General features: G+C 47.6%; 5 protein-coding genes across 5 annotated transcripts; 4 read left to right on the top strand and 1 right to left on the bottom strand.

Annotated features, from left to right (window-relative positions):
- Positions 1 to 812: 812 nt before the first annotated feature.
- On the top strand, positions 813 to 3780 carry LHYA1_G004448 (uncharacterized protein; the record flags this gene model as incomplete). The annotated part of the gene is made up of 5 exons (XM_031149407.1): positions 813 to 1004; positions 1054 to 1695; positions 1741 to 2489; positions 2540 to 3105; positions 3152 to 3780. 5 exons carry the CDS (start codon positions 813 to 815, stop codon positions 3778 to 3780), a joined length of 2778 nt encoding a protein of 925 aa, XP_031005637.1.
- A 478-nt stretch (positions 3781 to 4258) lies between these two features.
- On the top strand, positions 4259 to 4809 carry LHYA1_G004447 (uncharacterized protein; the record flags this gene model as incomplete). Its single annotated transcript, XM_031149406.1, has 2 exons — positions 4259 to 4274; positions 4346 to 4809. The coding sequence occupies 2 exons, from the start codon at positions 4259 to 4261 to the stop codon at positions 4807 to 4809; spliced, it is 480 nt and encodes a 159-aa protein (XP_031005633.1).
- A 301-nt stretch (positions 4810 to 5110) lies between these two features.
- LHYA1_G004446 (GPN-loop GTPase) lies at positions 5111 to 6062 on the bottom strand (the record flags this gene model as incomplete). Its single annotated transcript, XM_031149405.1, has 2 exons — positions 5111 to 5950; positions 6015 to 6062. 2 exons carry the CDS (start codon positions 6060 to 6062, stop codon positions 5111 to 5113), a joined length of 888 nt encoding a protein of 295 aa, XP_031005670.1.
- A 623-nt stretch (positions 6063 to 6685) lies between these two features.
- Positions 6686 to 7987, top strand: eth-1 (S-adenosylmethionine synthase; the record flags this gene model as incomplete). Its single annotated transcript, XM_031149404.1, has 3 exons — positions 6686 to 6748; positions 6814 to 7479; positions 7529 to 7987. 3 exons carry the CDS (start codon positions 6686 to 6688, stop codon positions 7985 to 7987), a joined length of 1188 nt encoding a protein of 395 aa, XP_031005632.1.
- A 5824-nt stretch (positions 7988 to 13811) lies between these two features.
- Positions 13812 to 17203, top strand: LHYA1_G004444 (uncharacterized protein; the record flags this gene model as incomplete). The annotated part of the gene is made up of 2 exons (XM_031149403.1): positions 13812 to 14293; positions 14362 to 17203. The coding sequence occupies 2 exons, from the start codon at positions 13812 to 13814 to the stop codon at positions 17201 to 17203; spliced, it is 3324 nt and encodes a 1107-aa protein (XP_031005669.1).
- Between the last annotated feature and the right edge of the window lie 3299 nt (positions 17204 to 20502).

Here is a 20502-nt window from a genome sequence, read left to right as displayed (position 1 = left end):
CGGCGCAGCTCAGCCAATAATTATGGGCGGCGAGAGCAGAGCAGGGGCTCGAACCAAGGAATATCCCAACTCTGATCTTTTTGATATGCTGTACTCCACTCCGTACCAATCCAACACAGACTCCCATTCGTGGTAGACGGATATTCGGAACATTCGAGACGAGACTCTAAAAGCAAAAAAGACAACATCAGAGCCTACGCAACTCAATACAGTACAGTACTTCTTTAGGTAGATAGCGGGGTATAATATGATAATGCTACGAGTACAATGTTTACAAGTAGACAACCCCCCTTCTCAAATCCCAAGAGTAATCTCAAGAATTACAGTAGAAGCGATATCCATTAACTCTTCGATGGATTATAGAGCTAAGAATGATAACTTACAGAGCAGTGGATGAGCTTTGGAAAAAGAACCCCCATGTCTGCAGTACATCGGACGAACATAGCTTTTACACAACTCCGGGTAACAGCTTTCCGTAGATACCTCAACTTTCCCTTTTGGCAAATTCTATCCTGACTATAGTCGGATTCTAATGCCCATTTCATCTTCTTCTTTTGGAAAGGAAAAATAACATCTATTCTATGCGAGGTTGCAGAAAGCATCGAGGTGCCGTCAAACAGCTCTCTCGTGAGTGAGTAAGTGAGGTGACAACTCGCTTCAGCCTTGTGCCTGCGCGTCACGTATTTTCAAAGAACGCGATAAACTTCTTTCATTCATCCCCACCAGCACCACGCTAGCAGATGTTACCGGCTTCGAGGCCTTTGTTTTATAGGAGAAAGGCCTCATGAAAATATTATTCCTATTTCATTGCTATGTCAAGTCGAGATGAGCTACCGGGCTCTGACGCGTCCGCCAAAACCCTCACGCGTTCTGGTTCTGGTATCCTAACGCCGGTCTCTGACAATTCTCCCAATTTGAGCGATGGCACCTCTCCCGGCTCAAAGAAACGCAAACGCGATGGGCACTCGATGGAGGACTTGCTGAAGGACAGGTTTGTAGTAAAAGTGAGTACTTTCATAAGCCACTGACCACTTTATCTCACAATATATCCAGCCCTACCCCTCTGCTGTCTTCATCAAGCCTCGAACCCTCCAACCGCTCATCCTCTTACCTCGAGCCCATCTACCATTGGCATCTTTGGATTTTACGTCATCTACGAATGCCCTGCCCCAATCGAGACTATTTGAGGCTCATGTTAAAATACTGGAGCTGGAAGAGCGAATGGGAAGCCAACCAATGGTATTGGTAGCAAGACTCGACGATGGGCGGACTCTGTACGCTGTAGAACGGGAGGATCGTGGGCTGTATGTGTTGTGTAGGCTTGGGTCCTGGGTCGATCTAAACCAATTGAAGCAGGCAGCTGTTGTATTGAAACAAGAATTACCCAAGGGGCTCGAGAGAAGAGATTCAATACAACAAAACACGCCAGTTCCCCTTGTCACCCAGGAATCGAGCAAATACAGTAAAAAGAAACGACTCGCGATCGAAGCCATTCAATCCATGGTGAAACGTCCATCTACAGGCCTTCTATCGGAATCACAGCTAGTCGCAGCAGAATTAGAGCCAATACTTGATTCTCAGCCGGCAGAATCGACGGTCGAACAGCCTCTCGTGGATGATCCTGTAACACGTACTGCGGCGGAAATATGTGATAACGTTCGAACACAATATCTAGAAGCATTGTATATCTCTAAGGTAGGCATGCGTGAAATTTGCCCCGACTTCAGCTAATACGTGTAGGCTTCTCTCGCATATTTCGCCAAAGGACCTCTCTCACGAGCACGAGCAGCATTCCACCTAGATTATGACTCTACTCTGGATATGAATGACCATGTCACTTTCTTGGAAAGCCTCGTAATGTCTACGACTCTTATTGATAAGAAATATCGTGATGGGGTGCCGGAATGCGTGTCCTTAATAGACATTCAGGACCACAGTGTAGACGATGCTGTCGAGGCTGCTTCAAAGCCCAAGAAACGGAAAAGCAACAAAAAAATGAAACCGGGAAAGAATGGCCTTTACCCGACCGAGGACACGTTTATTCGACGATGGTGGTCCAGTTACGACGATGAAATGGAATCTGGAGCGCCCGGGACTTCCAAAGATGAAATGACCAAAAGTAGAATTGCTCAATTGCGGATTCGGGAAACCCAACTTCAGATAATTGTTATTCTGGAAGTGCTCGCTCTCCAACCTTTAATCACAGGCTCGGGTGATGTAGATGGTGGCCTTCCTTCCGCTCTTCCTAAAGGCGACATCGTCGAGGGGAAAGAGAAGAACACCAAGGCCAAGAAGCCTGACCATTTCGCAATGCTCATTGATGTCCACATCGATAGATTATGTATTTGGCAGTCCATTCAACTAGAATCGATGAAAGCACCTTCGGGGGAATCACAAAATAATGCAGGGGAACTTGGAATCTCAACGGGGTCTTTGACAAATGGAGATAGCATCCTTAGAGATTTCTGCGTCGAGGTGATTGCACCTTTGTAAGTTCATCCTTTTAAGTGAATCGAGACGAATTTCTAACAATTGATAGCTTCTCTGCTCGTCTGCCCGACCGCTGTGCTGTTATCAACCGCAAGCTAGGAGGTCCTGTTGCATGTTCACCTCCGAAGCCAAGACTGTCCAAATCATCAAGTTTCTCGGGTCTGTCTCGACCGGGAGCAGCTACCAAGCGTCCTGTCCCAGCCAAACCACGTCGCAGTTTACACCGAGTCTTGACAGACGATCGGGAGCGTCGAAGTGTTTCTCGAGGTCCCGAGCGAGCAATCTCATTAATGAGGTCTGCAACAATGCCAACAATTCCAGGATTGAAGAGGGAGACTAGCGAAGCTCCATCACTTTCAGGAATTCCCTTCGCGGAGTCGCAGACTCTGGCGGCAAATAGGGGTGGTGTTCTAAACTCAAAACAATTCTCTAGACGAGAAGTTGATTTAGGCATTCTTGCTCCTGACTTGAATGCTAAAGCAAAGAAGAAAGCTAGTATAGAAGCTGAACTGAAACAGGCGATTTCGGCACTCAAACGGCCAAATCGAGAACTGGCGGGGAAAGACTTGGTCGAAACTGCCGAAAAACGGTCAACATCAGCTTCACACTCTCGGAGTATGTTCATATTGCATATTGAGAATTTTCAGCTAACGTATCACAGAATCCAAGAAACCTATTAGGAATCCACTTTTCCAGGGTGTGCAGATCTCTGCGACACCCAAGACGAATCGATCGACGAATGTATTCGCCAAATCCCAACCTCAGGAGTTTCCTGGGTACGATGGAGTACCTGAACTACATATTGCTCCTTCATCGAGCATGTCAGTAGTACCGCAATCAGTTTCTCGACCATCGCGAGAAAGTTTGCAGCCCAGAAATCCGTTGTTCTCTTCAATTCTAGCGACGCCAACCCGAAGACCTCTATCGGCATCATCCAAGCAAATAGGGGGCTTTCGGGATATTAACAATACAGACCAGGCGAGCTTCCCTCCCTCATCGCCGTTACATATGCGGCGTTCCAGTGCGCAGCTATTTACTGTGCACGATTCCGCGGTAAAGAGACCGGCAGATTTTTCGACAGACCAAGGCATTCTAGAAACCCCAGTTAGAAGGAGAACAGAAGACAAATTACAACACAGTCATCCAGGACCCTCTCCCGGGGGAAACAAGGAAAATGTCGGAGCAAAAGTAGGAATTGTAAATGATGAATCGAAAAGTAGTGGCGGAGGACGAGAAGACTCCATCTATAAGGCGCTAGGATGGGATGACGAAATTGATGACCTGGCATGATGATGATTTTGAAAGACTATGGGCATAGCATGGGAAAGGAGTTTGGGGCTGGCACGCATTTTGCATTTGAGCATAGCGACGGTGCTACGAGGGATCTCGGTGAAAGAATGAGCTTTTGCGTAGAACAGTAACTCATCAATAAGAAATAGGGAATAGGGAATGTTATAGTCATAACTCACGCATTTCGTTGGAAATTACTCAATGTGTTGGTCTCAAACACCTATCACATGCGAGTTGACATCTAGCGCGCTCGCGCTTCCCCATATGTTCACGTCGGCCATAAAGTAGTATACACAAACCACACCTCTACCTTCACAACACAACACTTCGTCCATTCACCATCATCTTCTCCAACTACCCAGAATATACACGGACATTACCTACCCCATCACACAGCAACCCGTCCAGCATATAAACCCTCCCCTCCCCTATCATTCATCATCTTCACCAACACGCAAACGAACATAAGCAATTAATCATGGAAGTATTACAAGGTACATACGCGTTTCGCCCTCCCTCCCCTTCTTGAAACCAACCCACAAACACACACTAACCCCCGTCACAGAACTAGCCCTCCAGACCATATCCCTCTACCACTTCCTAACGCCCTACCTCACGCCCCTCACCTCCACCCTCAACTCCGCCTACACCCACATATACCCCATCGCCCTCCCCTACGTCAACCGGCTCTTGATTCTCGCCCACGACTCCCCCGCGCTGGTCTCCGTCGCCTTACTCCTGCTATTCCTGCTACTCGCGATGCGCATCCTGGGGGCCGTGCAAAGGCTCGTGGTGTGGTGTTTTCGGCTGATATTGAGAACGGCGTTTTATGGGGGCGTGGTGGTGCTGGGGTGTGTGGTTTGGCAGAGGGGGGTGGAGAGGACGGCGAGGGATGTAGGGGCGTGGGGGAAAGTGTTGGCGGAGGTTTGGGGGAGGGAGTATGAGAGGTGGGAGGGGTATCAGAAACTGCAGCAGCAGCAGCAGGGGCAGGTTGGGGGCGGAGTGGGGAAGGGGAGTTCGTGGAGGTGAGGTGATTGGGGTGTTGTTAGGATGAGATGAGATGATGTGGGGGGGAGGTGTATTTACATGGGAGTAATGGGTGGGTTGGAGTTGTTGGTATTTGGAGCCAATACACTGGGCGTTTTGGGACTCTACGGACGGATACGGTCAGGGCTAGAGAGAACATCATGGAGTTCGGTGCATAGGGATAAGGCCAGATGCAGATGTAAGAGTCTGTTTACATATCATAATTCATGAATAACGCCGACGCTATGCTATTTGGTCCGTTCCAAATGATCCCTCTGCAAAACTCCAAGCCAAAAGTATCTCCTCATTCCATGTCCGCCTGCTCCTCATCCATATCATGATCGACAAGCTCTCTAGGCTCCTGTGCCTCATGGAATTGAATCGCATCATCGACATAGCTCAATATACCACCTACACTATCTTCATCCTGTACATTTAGCTGTAGGTACGACACCATGCTAAAGCTATCAATCAGCCCCGCCACGGCCCTGTTCAGCCTCTTGAAGCTCTTCCCCCTCATCAACGTCTCCGTTTCGCCTGGTCCACCTTCTCCATTATCTTCATCCCCTTCTGCCACCGGTTCGTCGTCCAGTAACGTAGTATCGGGGTCTAGAAAGCGCTTCAACTCCCGTTTCGCAATCTGCCCTTTCACCAAATCCATCTTAGACAATATATTAACATGCGGCACCTCCAACATGATCATCGCACTCATGGCACTCAGCGTCCCCGAAAAGAATTTGGCCCTATCAACCACAAAGGTAGCTTCGAGCAAATACGCAGCACAGAGATTGACATCCAGCGCCCCCGTCTTGGTCAGATGCTTCACCAGCGCAGGTAATATGGGAATATGCGTATAGAGTTCAATCTGGCCCGGCATATCGATTATAATGAGGTATTCCTCAGTCAGAGGATCCAGGGCATCGCCTAGCCATTCGAGATTCTCGAGTAGGAATTCGAAGCAGTAGATGAGACCCCCGTTTGGGCCGAGGCCCATTTCCTCCATGACATCTTCGAGCGAGATGAGGTCTTTGATGTCGAGATCGGGCTCGTGGGTGAAGGTTTCGGCGGCGGGGTCGAGGTTCACGTAGAAGCAGGCGCGGCGGTTGTTTTGCAGGTGGGTTATGAGGGCTGAGCAGAAGGTTGACTAGGTAGGTGATGTTATTAGATATGGGATTGCTAGGTATATTCTGAGAGTATTGCTAGCTGACTTTGCCTGCCCCAGCTGGGCCCATGACGAGAACTCCGAATTTGCTCATTTTTGGTTTTGCTTGCGACGCGGGTGTTCCGCGGGGTCGCGTGGAGGGGTAGGGTAGTGGTGAAAAATCAAATCAGCCAGAACAGAACCTCACAAGGCTGGAATGGTTTGTTTTGATTGTGAGAAAATCTTCGGTCTCCGAACGAGGCTGAGAAGCAGTATTACTGCGAGTATTAAATCGCCGAATCCCGTGATTGAATTATTATTGAATGATTGGTACTGTACGACACGTGCATGAGTGGATTATGTTGCAGTTACAGTACTCTTGCGTGCTCGAGCCTTCGTCTTTTCTGCTGATGCATGCCTGCATAGCGGTGAGTGAGGGGCTTCACTATATTGCCTGCCATTCGCCGAGGATGGTGCAAGGAAACCCCCAACACTGAAGCGGCCTAGCGCAGGATGAGGAGGAAAGAGTTTGGCGTGCTTTTCGGGGGGTCTGAAGGAACGGATCCGAATCAAAAAGTCCGCTGCCCTGACCACTCTTGACTACTCCCTTTCTAAAAACCTCAATCCTTTTTCTCTCTTTCTCTCCATACCTCCTTCTTCCAACCACGTTACCAATAACTAGATCCTCTTTCCATTCTCATTCTCCCTCCCTCTCAATCATCCCCTCACATAGCCAAGATGGCCACCAACGGCACCAATGGTGTTAGACCCCACCACAACCAGGGCACATTTCTGTTCACCGTAGGATTCACCCCTCCAATTCCCATTTCCAGTGCCAATATACATATGCTAACCAATAACTTCAGTCCGAGTCTGTTGGAGAGGGACACCCAGACAAGATCGCTGATCAGGTCTCCGATGCCATTCTCGATGCCTGCTTAGCCGAAGATAAGGCCTCCAAGGTTGCCTGCGAGACTGCCACAAAGACCGGTATGATAATGGTCTTCGGTGAAATCACAACCAAGGCCCGTCTCGACTACCAAAAGGTCATCCGAAATGCCATCAAGGACATTGGATACGATGACTCCTCCAAGGGCTTCGACTACAAGACTTGCAACGTTCTGGTCGCCATTGAGGAGCAATCCCCCGATATCGCCCAAGGTCTCCATTACGAGAAACGCCTCGAGGAACTCGGAGCTGGTGACCAAGGTATCATGTTCGGATATGCCACCGACGAGACCCCAGAGCTGTTCCCCTTGACCCTTCAATTGGCCCACAAGCTTAACGCTGAAATGGCTGCATCTCGCCGAAACGGAAGCATCCCATGGCTCAGACCTGACACAAAGACCCAAGTCACCATCGAGTACAAGCACGATAACGGAGCTGTCATCCCACTGAGAGTTGACACCGTCGTTGTATCCGCTCAGCACAGCGAGGACATCACCACTGAGCAGCTACGAAAGGAGGTCAAGGAGAAGATTATCAACAAGGTCATTCCAGCCAAGTACTTGGACGAGAACACTAAATACCACGTATGTGCACTCTCTAATTATGTTCCATACCCCACTAACATATAACTAGATTCAACCCTCCGGACTGTTCATCATTGGTGGACCACAAGGAGATGCTGGTCTCACTGGCCGAAAGATCATTGTCGACACCTACGGTGGATGGGGAGCTCACGGTGGTGGTGCTTTCTCCGGCAAGGACTTCTCCAAGGTCGATCGATCTGCTGCATATACTGCCAGATGGATCGCCAAGTCATTGGTTCATGCTAAGCTTTCGAGACGTGCTCTCGTGCAACTTTCATACGCCATTGGTGTCGCCGAGCCACTCTCCATCTTCGTCGAAACATATGGTACCTCCGACAAGACCTCCGATGAGTTGGTCGAGATCATCCGTGCCAACTTTGATCTCAGACCTGGTGTCATCGTCAAGGATCTCGACTTGGCCCAGCCAATCTACTTCAAGACCGCCAAGAACGGTCACTTCACCGACCAGAGCTTCACATGGGAGAAGCCAAAGACTTTGAAATTCTAAGTGCATAAGCGCTGAATATTGTCATGACTAGCAAGAGACTCAACGTCTTTTGCACACTTTTCCTTCGGACATCTTAATGGCGAAAATGACTGACGATATGAACATGGTTTCAACGACCTTGGGGCGGAGTTATTTCAATCCTGAAACAATTGCTTTTCAAGTGCGCTCAGCGGGGTTACATTTTCATTCATTTTCGGAAGATAAAAGTCTGATTCAACATAGACCGTAGATAAAGCGGCAGGCGGCATCATGAAAAGGGAGTAATTTCACCTTTTCATTGGGTTTCTGCGGTAGAGAGAGCATCACAGCATCCGGCGTTAGGGAGAACTTCAACATCTTCTAAAAGGCTGGATATACCCCGAGACCCCTTCGCGGGGCATGCAGAATCATTGCATTGTGCTCTCTTAATGCTACGGCTAGGAGAGACGGTTTTTAGATAGGAGCGTTATACAGAATATACTGCGTCCTGACTAGTTCTGCTTCCTTTGATATGAGTTGTGATTGTTAACGTGTTGCCTCCCATATTCCAGTCCGCATATACCGCAGGCTCTTTCTCAAGCCCTTGTTTTCTTACGAATCCAAAAATCCTTTTTACATTTCCTTGAAATTGTTACCACGGAATTCCGTATGCCCTCTATCCTAGGTAGTACCTTGGTTTGTAATATGCGGATCGACTAGGTGGTGTTCTTCATTATAAAGCTGTTGGTCACCACGCAATTCCGTGTCTTCTTACTTTTACTAGACGGTGTTGACATCACCTCTTTCCTTTACAAGTTGAATTCATTGTATCGTATGATGACTTTGTAAGCAGAGTTTTCTTCCTCGCAGCCTTTGAGCGAGATGAGTTGTAAACTTTTACCTTAGTCTAATTTCTGACGTTAACTTGTTTCTTAACCCCATGAGAGACTGACTTGATGGTCGATGGTTTTACAAAGCATGACCAATAGATGAAGGTTTGACATAAGATAGATCATGGGTATGTTTATTGAGGTGTTATAAATGGCCGTCTCTTTCTCCTCAACGTTCTCTCCATCTAACACCTCAATTCAGTTCCGTTCCTCTTGTCCTTCGACTTCCAAACCATGGGCTTCCACTCTCCTTTTACCACTTCTGCTTGGGCATCCATTGCGTTCTGGGCTATCTCAATTTGCCCAAACCAAGCAACCGGTCTATCAGCTTCATCACAACTAACAAGCTTCAATTCTACATTCTCGCTTTCGCCTCAACAAATTTCAGATGCGAATTTTACCCTCTCCGATGTCGACAGCGTGAACAGCATCATAAACTGGGAGCAATCACAATATGCAGGAGGTCCAACAACAGAAGACATTTTCTACAACCTCCCCACCATCGCCAACGGGTCCAATCTCACACCGGGCACTCTGATCAAGACCGAAGATTTCACCAACATCACAACATATAGTCTTTCCCCAAACCTCGCCTTGTCCAGGATCCTATACATGTCTCGCAACTTGAATGGCTCCTCAGTTCCAGCATCAGCATTCATCCTGTGGCCTTTTACACCCCGCCAATTCTCCACATCCAGTAATAATACTACTTCCACTACCGCTCCAGTAGTTCTATGGACCCACCCAACATCCGGATTCTTCGGCCCCCAGGGCCCAAGTAAACACCGCACTCTCTGGGCCGGCGACAGCGCACCCTTCGCTCTCGCCCTAGCCGGCTACGCCGTCGTCGCACCGGATTACGCTGGTCTCGGCGTATCTGTTGATTTTGAGGGGAAGCATATCCCGCATCAATACCTTGCTAGTCCCGCCTCAGCCAACGACGCCATCTTCGCCCTGCAAGCAGCACGATCAGCCTTCCCGTCTCGCCTCGGCAGGGAGTTCGTCGTGATGGGGCAGTCGCAAGGCGGAGGCGTGGCGTGGGGGACCGCCGAGTTGATGGCCCGCGAACCGGGGCTCGCTGACGGATATCTGGGCGCTGTGGCTGTGAGTCCGACGACGGATGTGTTTTCAGGAGCGCCGGATTACATCGCGCCGTTCGTGTCATTTGGGATTGCGTCTGTGTTCCCTGCCTTCCAGCCCGAGGAATGGTTAACGGCTTTCGGGCAAGGGAGAGCGAATGTGTACGCGCAGATCAGCGGGGGCTTGGCTACTGCGTTTGCCTTTTTCACGACTGAGGGTGATGGTGAGGGGATTGCGCGGGCGGGCGTGAATGCGACGTGGGAGGCTGTTGCGTATGGCAGGCTTGCGAACGCGGGGCGGAAAGAGGTCAAGGGGCCGTTGTTGGTTATCCAGGGCACGGAGGATGCGTTTGTGCCGTATGCGGTTACGACGGCGACGGTGGGGGATACGTGTACGCTGTTTCCGGGGAATGGGATAAGGTATGTGGTGTCGAATGGGACAGGGCATGTGCCCACGCTTGATGCTAGTCGGATGCTGTGGATGGGGTGGATTGGGGAGAGGTTTGAGGGAAAGAGTGTGGATGCGGGGAAGTGTGGAGGGAGGAGTGAACTGGAGAGCTTTTTGCCCATCGAGAGGTATCAGGCTACGGGTAATTCGTTTGTGCAGTGGGCGGGCGAGGATCAGTATTCGTATGAGATTCCTCTGGCGTTGTAGGGCGGGAGAAAGAAGTTGAGTTTGTATTTTATATAGATGGATATCCTTCAACGCAATAATCGGGGATGGATTGTTGAATTGGACAGCGACCTACCTTGATATTATATAGACTGAGTAGTAGTAGTAGTATAATATTCTTCTACCATCCTTACTACAGATGATATCCATAGAAGTAGACATCGCTTGTATCCCATTTCTATGTAACAAAAACAATGCCATAATGAACCGCATCAGAACAGCTAACCAAACAAAACTCCCGTCATATATATATTGCTTACATGTCAGAATACTTGATATTTACGGTACATATGAAAGATGGTGTCAACTCTTTCCCTCTGATGGTTGTGAGTGATATCAAGGTCTCGAAGCCGCAACTACCTTGCTTCTTCAGGAACTTTCCTGGATTTTTAGGCCTTGACTCTTGAGTAATCAGATGATACGATGTGTTTAAAGAGGACTCGAGACAGTAAGGATGAATGAAGGCAATAAGATCGAAATATGGATCATGTATCAAATAAGGGAGGAGGGTTAAACTGCCTTATCCTTTCCTCACCTCACTTGAAATCCAGTCCCTCACTTGATTATTGTCTAGTAATTAACAAGCGAGGGAGAAAGAGCTACACCTCCAGCCCTCCCTAGGTACGGTACCTAGCCTAGCTCCCTGTTTTAAGATATCCGAAGCCCTCCCTCCCCTTTTCCTTTTTAAAGGCGCTTTGTTCGGGAGGCGCGATTGCCGAAGATCTGTTTATTACCGAGATGAGATGAGGTGGCGATATTTGGGGGGGGGGGAGGGGAAGTGTGAAAGCATCAAGACTTAGAGGTTTGCTTTCCTTTCTTTCAATTGTTCTTGCTAGACAGAGAAAAGAAAAGGGTTAATTCGGGGCAGGTAAGACGTATCAACGGACTGTTGTAGACTCTATCACTTGACCTTTGCTAAATCCCAGTTTGAAGCTTCAATAACACATCTTACGGGCTGCCTGCCTGGCACTTGGAGAAGACGTCGAAGTCCACCTCTTGATTCGCTTGTAGGTTGAGATTAATAGGCAAGAGGTTGGGTGGTGAATGATCCAATAACAACGCTTTTCTCGTGCGGGGGATATTCGAGGCCTTGTACGAAGTGCCGTAATGACTATAACTCGTAAAGTTGAAGGAACGGTAGCATTAAATCAGCGTGGGAAATATACCTCCCCTCCTTAGGAACTTCTTTCGACTTGGGCTAATAAAGCATTATATTTTAAGAGCTAGTATAAAGCTTTACTTATAACGAGATTCTATCTATTGAAGCAGAATAAAGCGGCTTTCTCGGAATCTTAACATCTTGAAAACTACCTAAGTATGTTCTTATCAAACTTAGTTACTCGTAGAGATAGGGATTCCATGCTAAACTGCTAGCGTTATTTTAATCTGGAGAATTATTGCCGAAAACGAGAGGCGGGTACTGTATAAAGGAGCTGTTGCTTTATAAGTAAAAGTAATTTCCCGCTATCAAAGGCATTTTGATTAGTTAGATCTTCTACTGTATGCGACATTACAAAGGCAGCAAACGGCCCGAGTTGAGCTGTCGGCAAGATGGGATCAAATGGCAGGGAGATGGATGGATTGAGAGATAAGTCCGTGAAGTGTTACATTGGTACTGTGCTATATGATTTCGTAGATCTTGAGGGTTTATGCTCTGTTATTCTGTATCGGGAATTGTACCAAGTATATCTTTCCTACTGTAGGTAAACGGTCGTAGAGTTGGCGGAACTTTCGCATGAGTTTCGCAGAGATCATGAGACTGGACCCTTCATTTGTTCTACTTTAGGACAAGGTTTAATTTCGGCGGGCAAGCACGCAGAAATGTACCTGGCGCTTCACTCTTTCGGGGTGGAGTGGCGATGGGGGCTCGGTGAAGCTTGAATGGATTTGGTAGAGAAGTGCACGTTTTATGCAGGTCATCATAAGATGGTGGTCAGTTATTATTAGCTCCTAGTACTAGATGCACATCTTGTGCTTTTCTGTACGGCTTGTGTTCCTGAAGGATGAGTGGAGTGGTGACCGTTGGCGGAGGGGAGAGTAGGAGCAGGTCCAACGGCTGCAAAGGTGTTTCTCGAGTTCTCGGGGTACAGCAGCAGCAGGGTAGAAGGAAGGCATGTGGGAGCGGTGTGCTGTGTATTCGAAGATGCAAGTATTCTCTGAGGCTACACAGAAACGTGTCCGTGCTTGTTATGTACCTGGCCTGGCCTGGGAGACGAGACAGAGACTCACGGTTCTGGGGGAGGCTGATGCCTTCACTCTAGGAACTGGACTGGACAGTACAGTCTACCGTATCATTCAGGGGTAATAATACGTACTGTACAAAACGTGGAGGATGCAGTTTATGGAGGTAGATCTGAGCTGGGGAAGAGAAATGATGTGGTTGAATCAGTGGTGATGATTGGATCAGTTGTTGTGCTCTTTTTGTTGGTGGACTGCATCCATGCCGTACTTTATGCACTGTTGCTCTTCTCTGCTTTGAGTCAAAATGAGGTTGACGATGCGCGGCTGACAGCGTAGAAGGCAGATAGCGACGAGATTTGGAGATTAAGATCTCGTCGGCTATGCCACTAAGCTCCACTAAGACAACTCGCGTTGGAGTGGATGGTGTGAGGAATGCTATTCGCTAGTAATTAACTTCATTATTGCACTCCCTTCAAGTCCTCGTTGAGAGTTGGCCAACAGATGCCCTCCTTCGACCTTTGGACCCCTAACCAATTGTCCTTTGCTTGCCAGGCTAAAAAGGGCTAAAAAGACACGATTATCACAGCATCCCCGATTCCCAACATCCCCCTGCCTCTACTTTTCCCGAACTGACCCTTTACCGCTGCTTGCGCTGCCCTTTGCGTCTCTGGCCCACTCATTGATACGGCGCGTACTCCAGTAGGGCCCGTCGTGGATCTATCGCTGCCGTTTTCTCGCCGTCGCTTTCAAACTCCCTAGGGGGGTACCTTGTACTCACCCCCTAATTCAGCATAGGCCCTTCGTTCCTGGCGCGCGCCCCCCTGACCCAGCTCACCACAAAGAGGAAGGCGCCCACTGGGGTCTGACTAGCCACCCCTTATGGCTTCATTGCGACTCTGATCCTCTGATGCCGAAGTGATAATCCAACTCTACAAACTCGGGCTTGCCTCTTTCCAGCACTTATCTCTCGGATTGCACATCTCCTAATCCTGAGTCCTGTCTGATGCAAATGTCTTGTCCTGTTGCAGGTCTAGACAGAAAACATGGCGTCCGTTCACTACCCAAGTGATCGAGCATCAATAATCTTCAACCGCTCTGTCTCTCTTCCCAATCACGACTCTGACACTCCTTACGCTTCAGAACCATCCGATCTCACTCATCCCTCACATTCTCATCCTAATCCTACCGACACGCGCCCAGCCAGCACCATTGCCGCCAGACCCCCGACCCAGCAAGGGGAAAAGGACAATAGACCTCGAATCCCTTCGTTGTCGCTTCGAGATCGAGGCCTCTCTATCTCGTCCATCTCCTCGTCGTCACCGCTTCGTAGGAAGCCCTTACCGTCAACAGCCTCCCCCCTAGCCACGAGGTTCTCCTCCAGTGAACACCTCGTTGCTACGCTGGAATTGCCGGAGCTGCCCTTCACGCGGCCTTATTCTGTCGACAGTCCTACCCTCCACGAGTTCCCCCCAACGAGTAGACTGCCTTTCGCCCCTGCAGATTTTCTTGCACACGGCTTTCCCAGGTAGATACTTGCCCCTCCTGTTTGAAACAAACCTTGAAACAATACATCAAGCTAACGTGGTTGTACAGACCTCCAAACGAAAAGCTTGCTTTGCCAGACGAACCACCAACCGAGCCATCATCGCCCGTTGACTTGGCAAACCTCGATCCAAATCGCAGTTCAAACCTAGCGCTTCCTCAAACGCGTCCCCAAAGTGCCGCTTTGGCAAAACATGCTAGGTTGACCAGCGATTCAGGCCTAACGTCTGCGTCAGAATCTGTCGGCCCATGGTATAGCGACTCAAGCTCTACCAGCAATTCGCGTTCGACTATGTCTATGTTCTCCTCCAAACCGACACCTCCGCATAATCTTTCGACCTCACCACATGCGATATCACGAACCTTTTCTACCGATTCAAACGACTCAAGCACTACAATTCAAAAATCACAACCTAAATCCCCCAGTGGTTCAAAGCTTACATCATTCTTTGGGTGGGGAGGAAGTGCATCCCCAATATCTCCTACAGGCTCAGAAGAAGCCATCTCCCCAATACCTTCACCTCAGCGCCAAGACTCCTTCACTGATGCCTCCAAGACGAATACTACAAAGAGTGTACCTACAGCCATCGATGTCCCAAAGGCCAATGCAGAAGCGGGAAGCTATTTTGAAAACGCATATCTACAAGTACCTTTGTCAACGCCCGGGACACCAATACAAGTCGAAGAGATGGAGAAAGAGCTAAAGGATATAAGCTCAGAGCTTGCCGCCTCAATAAGGCGAGAAATGGATCTAGAGGATCTTGTCGACCGGCTACAAGCAGAGGCACAAAACCCTTCAGGTTCTGCCAAACGGACTAGTGACTATTTCTCAGACTCTGGAACCAGCTCTGTCAAGTATGGAGAGCCAGACTCTAGACAGGAAGAGTTGGATCGCATGATCCGAAAAACCGAGCAAGAAAAGGCCCAGATGCGACTAGAGCTCACCGACAAAGTTCAAGAGGAACGATCAAGACGGAAGCAGCTGGAATCTCAGATCCGGCTGCTTGAAGAAAAGGCGTCACAGGTCAGCAACCTGCCAATTAATATCAACAGCCTCACTAATAGTTATGGACAGGTCGACCTTGTGTCGATAAACTCCCTGGATACAAACGGGCGCTTGAAGGATCTGGAGAGTACCTGTGAAGATCTTCGCCGCCGCTTAGCTGAGGAGCGGCAAGTCAAGGATAACTTTGAAGACCTTTTGACTGCCCTAAAGAGCGAGCTCGAAGGTTCACACAATGAGCGCGATAATCTTCGCGATGAGATTGTTCCACAACTACGAGCTCGTGTTGAGGGTCTTGAAGCACAAGCTGCTCAGCATGAGAAGCTCACCTACGAGCAATCAAAAATGCAGCAGGAACTGCAAGCACTCAAGATTGAGAACACGACACTAGTCACTGCTCAAAGGATGCAGATGGATATGCATCAACAAATGAAGAAGTTCAATACTATTGCGGAGGAAGCTGGACCTGGTTCTCGATCCTCTATTGGTGGTCTAGCACGGTCGAATTCTGTCGCTGTTTCAAGGTCACGGCCACCATCGCTCACAAGATCTTCATCTGTAAAGACTTCGGAGTCAAGAGAAGCATTGGCCGAGCGGGTAAAGGACATTGAACTTCAGCGAGATTCATTACACCGTGCACTCAAGAGCTTGCTTGAACGTCAAGAGCATCAAAATCGTGAGAACCAGAAGAAGATTCGCCAACTGGAAATGGAGCGGGATCGAGCACTGTCGACCTCACCTAGACGACTTGGATACGACAAAGAGGTCGCCAATCTACGAGAAGAAATCAACACACTCCGTCGCCGAGCAGATGATGCTATCGAGCAAAAGTGGCAATGTGAAAAGGGCCTCAGCGGCTTGAAGATGGATCTTGATCGCGCCGAGCAAGAAATCGGATCATTACGGAGCTTGTTGCTAGACAATGATGTTTTCATTCCTGGTGATCGACCAGCCAGTGGATCAGGATCTGATAGTGGTCATGTCTCATCTGAAAGTCTCGAGCATGCCTACAGGGATTTGCAAAATGCCTACACGGAATCACTGGAACGGGTTAAGAACCTGGAACTTTCTGGGCCGAAGGATGAGGAGACTGAGCAGGCAATGAGGCAGCTTGAGCAAAGCCTTGCAGATGCGATCTCTGAACGAGAATTTGCCCAACAGCAAGCAAACTCACTACGAGAGCAAACTGATTCCCTGCGAGACTTGGAAAAAACTCATGTTGGAGAAGAGCTTGCTCTAGCGGATGAGCTTCGAGGCTCTGCACAGCGTGTAGAGGAGTTAGCAGCCCAGGTTCGCCAACAGCTTGCTTCAAACAACACACTTCGTCAACGCTTAGCCAAGACTATCGAGCGGGGCGAGAAAGAGCAAAAGACGAATGCTGAGAAGATTATGTTTATGCAGAGCAAGCTTAAGTCTCTCGAGGATCAGGTGATGACTGCTCAACAAGCTTCCGAAGAAAGGCTCTCCAAACACGAAGACGAGATCCGCGACCTGAAGGAAAGTCATAACTTCCAACTCCAACGCATGAAAGAAGGCCTCCGCTCTCCTCGTACTTTTGGACCCAAGTCTCCAATATCTCCGCTATTCGCGGCCAACCCTGCCAAGGCCCCAAGGATCATGTCCACCACCTCCGGAAAAGCAATGTCTGTGTCTGAAGACTCCCAGATGCATTTCCTCAAACAACGAGTTATCGATCTTGAGGGCGCCCTGGCCGAGGCCGATAAAGAGATGGAGGAAGTTGTAGGACGCATGAACATTGCCCAGATCGAAGTAATGGAGCTCCAGAACGAGCGCGAAGAAGCAGTCCGCGAGACGAAGCGTCTGCAAAAGACGATCGAGAACGAGAGAGTTCGAGCTTTTGAGGGTAGATTCGCCACCCTCTCTTCTTGAATACACCTCCCGGATGGGAACGACAGGATATATAATCTTTAGATTGGTGCATTGCAGTTTTAGCGGGTACCGAATTATCACTCACGATATGATTAATTAATAGTTTTAATTTTGTTTGCTGTAATCTTCCTGAGAGAGGAGAACAAAATTCGGAGTTCTGCATCAGGAGCATTTACATAGGATGGGTCTTGGCTGGCATGCCTTGGATGGCCTTTGTTTGGTCTTTTTACCTCCTTTTTGTTATCGCCCATTGTGGCTGGCGTGCGAGTTGGTGAATACTCATACGGATGTATTTGGGTATTGTTTCCGTCGCTTTTACTCAAAGTAATTGTAAAGATATTCAGTGGATAGATGAGTGGATGGATGTATATATACTAGGTGAGTGGATGAAGAGATGATACGAATGAAGAATAGAATACTCCTACACAAATATCACTTGATGCTTGATTCTTGATTCTTGTTTCTTTGTATGAAGGGGCTCGCTATACCTGGAAAGGGAGAGCCTTCATCTTGATTCTTCTTCGATGCAGTTTCAATGCTAGCTTGTCGAAAAAGCTGCCTGCTAGTCGCACTTGGGTCGGTTTATTTTCTAGATTGTCTGGCTCTTTCCCCCCTCCCCTCCGTCTTTCACAGCAAATACCTCCTGCAGTAGCAGGCATATCGTATTTTCAACCTCATAGCCATCCTGTATCTCCTAAAGTATCATAACGAGATAGACAGTACAGACTACAGTGGAATCTCTCTTATTTCAGAATCCCAATCTGTCTCTCTCTCCCTTCTCTCTCTCGCCTAGTCCAGCACTTAATTACTTGCTTGCTTTATATATAATTAACACCTACATGCAGTACGCAGTGCGCACGATATATTGGGCTCTGTCCGACTCACAGATGCTGGTTCTTCTATATATTATTTTGAAAACGTACCGTATGAGTATAATAACTTCCTTGTCTTGGTTTGATTGGATGTATGGATGTATGTATAGGAAATACCCGGGCCGGGCCCTATGTTTCTGGGTGTTGGGAGGAGGGGGGGAGGGGTGGATTGGATTTATGCTTTCGTTTTTGCTTTTGCTTTTATCAAGGGTAATATTATAGTAAGATTACGTGTATGTATTACGTATTACCTACGGAGTATATATATACCTAGCATGCATGCAATAGTATTTTTAGACGGATGTTATATGATATGTATAGTGTGCTGACAAAGATGTCCTTGGGAGTAGGGGCATTGATATTGATATTTGTGTTTGAGGTGATCCGTGGGGTGGAGACGGAGAAGGAGTATTCCCTGGGATAATTGCAACATACAGCAACTGCGACTGCCTTTCTCTAGAAACCATATATGTATCCCTTTTCTTCTTCCTACTTACTACTCACTCGCTGGCTCTAAATGAAAAGGAATGGAATGGAATAAAATGGAATATCTACACCGTTACTTGAATAATAAAGAAAAAGTCCACCTAGCAATTAACGAGATTCAGGGTCGGGAAATCCAATTACCTAGTACCTACGTATATACTTTTCAAGATAGCTAAATCGCCAACTTATCTCGGACCTCGGTTGTGCTATTATGATATAATATGATATTAGGGTATTTATATGTATATATAGGCATACTTGTATGATTTGGAGAGAAGGAAGAGATAGCTTAGCTTAAGACTATTTTTGCTTTAGAAATTCAAGTAGCTAGTAGCTGTGTTTTAAATCTCGAGAGGAGGTTGATCAATTAAGTTTGTTTGTATATATATACTTGATTCCAGAGGGAATTACTATAAGAAACAGCTGGCTTTATTTGTTTGGATGATTAGATGAAATGTATGGATTTCCAGAAAGTGCGCGCATAAGTACTCTAAGATGTGTTTAGTTATGTGGAAAAGCAGTTTGGCGGCTGTTCCGAGACATTTATGAGAATGAAGTAAGCAAGCAAGGAAGTAGATGGATGATTGGATAGCTAGACGATTTTGTTGGATATTGGAAAGGTGTGGCTATGGAAAGAAGGGTATCAGGAGAAGAGGGAGGATTGGATCACGAATTAATAAATGTCCGATTTGCAATAGAAGAAAGAAAGCTGATTCTAATTCCTGCAATCCGATCCAAACCCACGGTACGTCTCATTCATTCATTCGATAGAGTGATTGGAATCAGGGAAGCCTGAGAATATATATGTAATAATGTGAATGCATGCACTTATAGATGGCTCTTGATACTAGAGCTATGGCTTGGTAGGAGAATTCTCAGGAGTGAAGAAAGATGAATAGAATGATGATAGGCGTCTTAGAATAGCTGTATAGGGAACGTTGCGAGGGCTCTAGACAACTTTAACAGCTAGTCGGAAAAGCAATCTTGTCAACCAGAGTAATAGAAAAGGGGTCTGAAACCTCGCAACTTCATAATTGACCCAAATGCTTCAGAAGCTCGGCTTGAGCATGGCATGGCATGTACGTATGAGTATAGTATATCCAAAATGATACTTTTATTTAAAAATATAAAGGTAAGACGCTAGAAGTATTAGCTACTCGAGATCAAGGGGCAGAGGCAATCTCGAATCTGGGATTGGCGTATAGTATAAGTATAGTATGCGCAAAAGAACGACCAACGGCTATCCCGAGAGCTTGGTCCTGATACAGAATCATCACAACTGTACAAGTAAAATTGGATCTATGCCGCTGCGTGGGGTTCAGAAGGCTCAGGCCAATGATACGGCGGGAAAGCTTATTTTGTATCCGTATGATGAATGATGAAGCAGGCTTGCACGTAGTTGCATGCAGCAACTATGCAGTAGTTAGTGCAACGGCGGGTTGGGTGGGAAAACTACTATACGAACTGTAGGTACCTTAGTAGGGAAAACCTAGGAGTAAGGTATAGATTAGGTGGACTCCTTTAGTAAAACGCTGATGCGTACTATAGGAATGAGGATTTACTCTACGCGTTTTCTAGAGGCAGATGCAGTGGATGGTGGGGGAACGTATGGGGTATCTTGACTAAGACAAATTTTTTTTTTTGAAACAATTGGTAGTGGGAGTGGGATAATGTTTTGTGTACAGTACTGTATGTACTTGGAGCTTGGGAATTTGAAGAAATGGAAAGAATGGTAGAGTATGGAATGACGACTGGTATAACTGCTTTGGCGGAAACTATATAGACTACAGATTATATATACTAGTGATACATGTATAGAAAGCCTCGAGAGCCTTCCTCTGATTCAAGCTTATTTTCGTAGTGAGTGAGTGAAACATCAAGTGATACCCGACCCCGACTGCGTGACATGCATCCAAGCGGCTCCTTTCATGCGCACTGACG

Source organism: Lachnellula hyalina (genome assembly GCF_007821495.1).
Source record: "Lachnellula hyalina strain CBS 185.66 chromosome Unknown contig00060, whole genome shotgun sequence".
NCBI lineage: Eukaryota > Fungi > Ascomycota > Leotiomycetes > Helotiales > Lachnaceae > Lachnellula > Lachnellula hyalina.
This window is presented reverse-complemented; position numbering and strand designations above follow the sequence as displayed.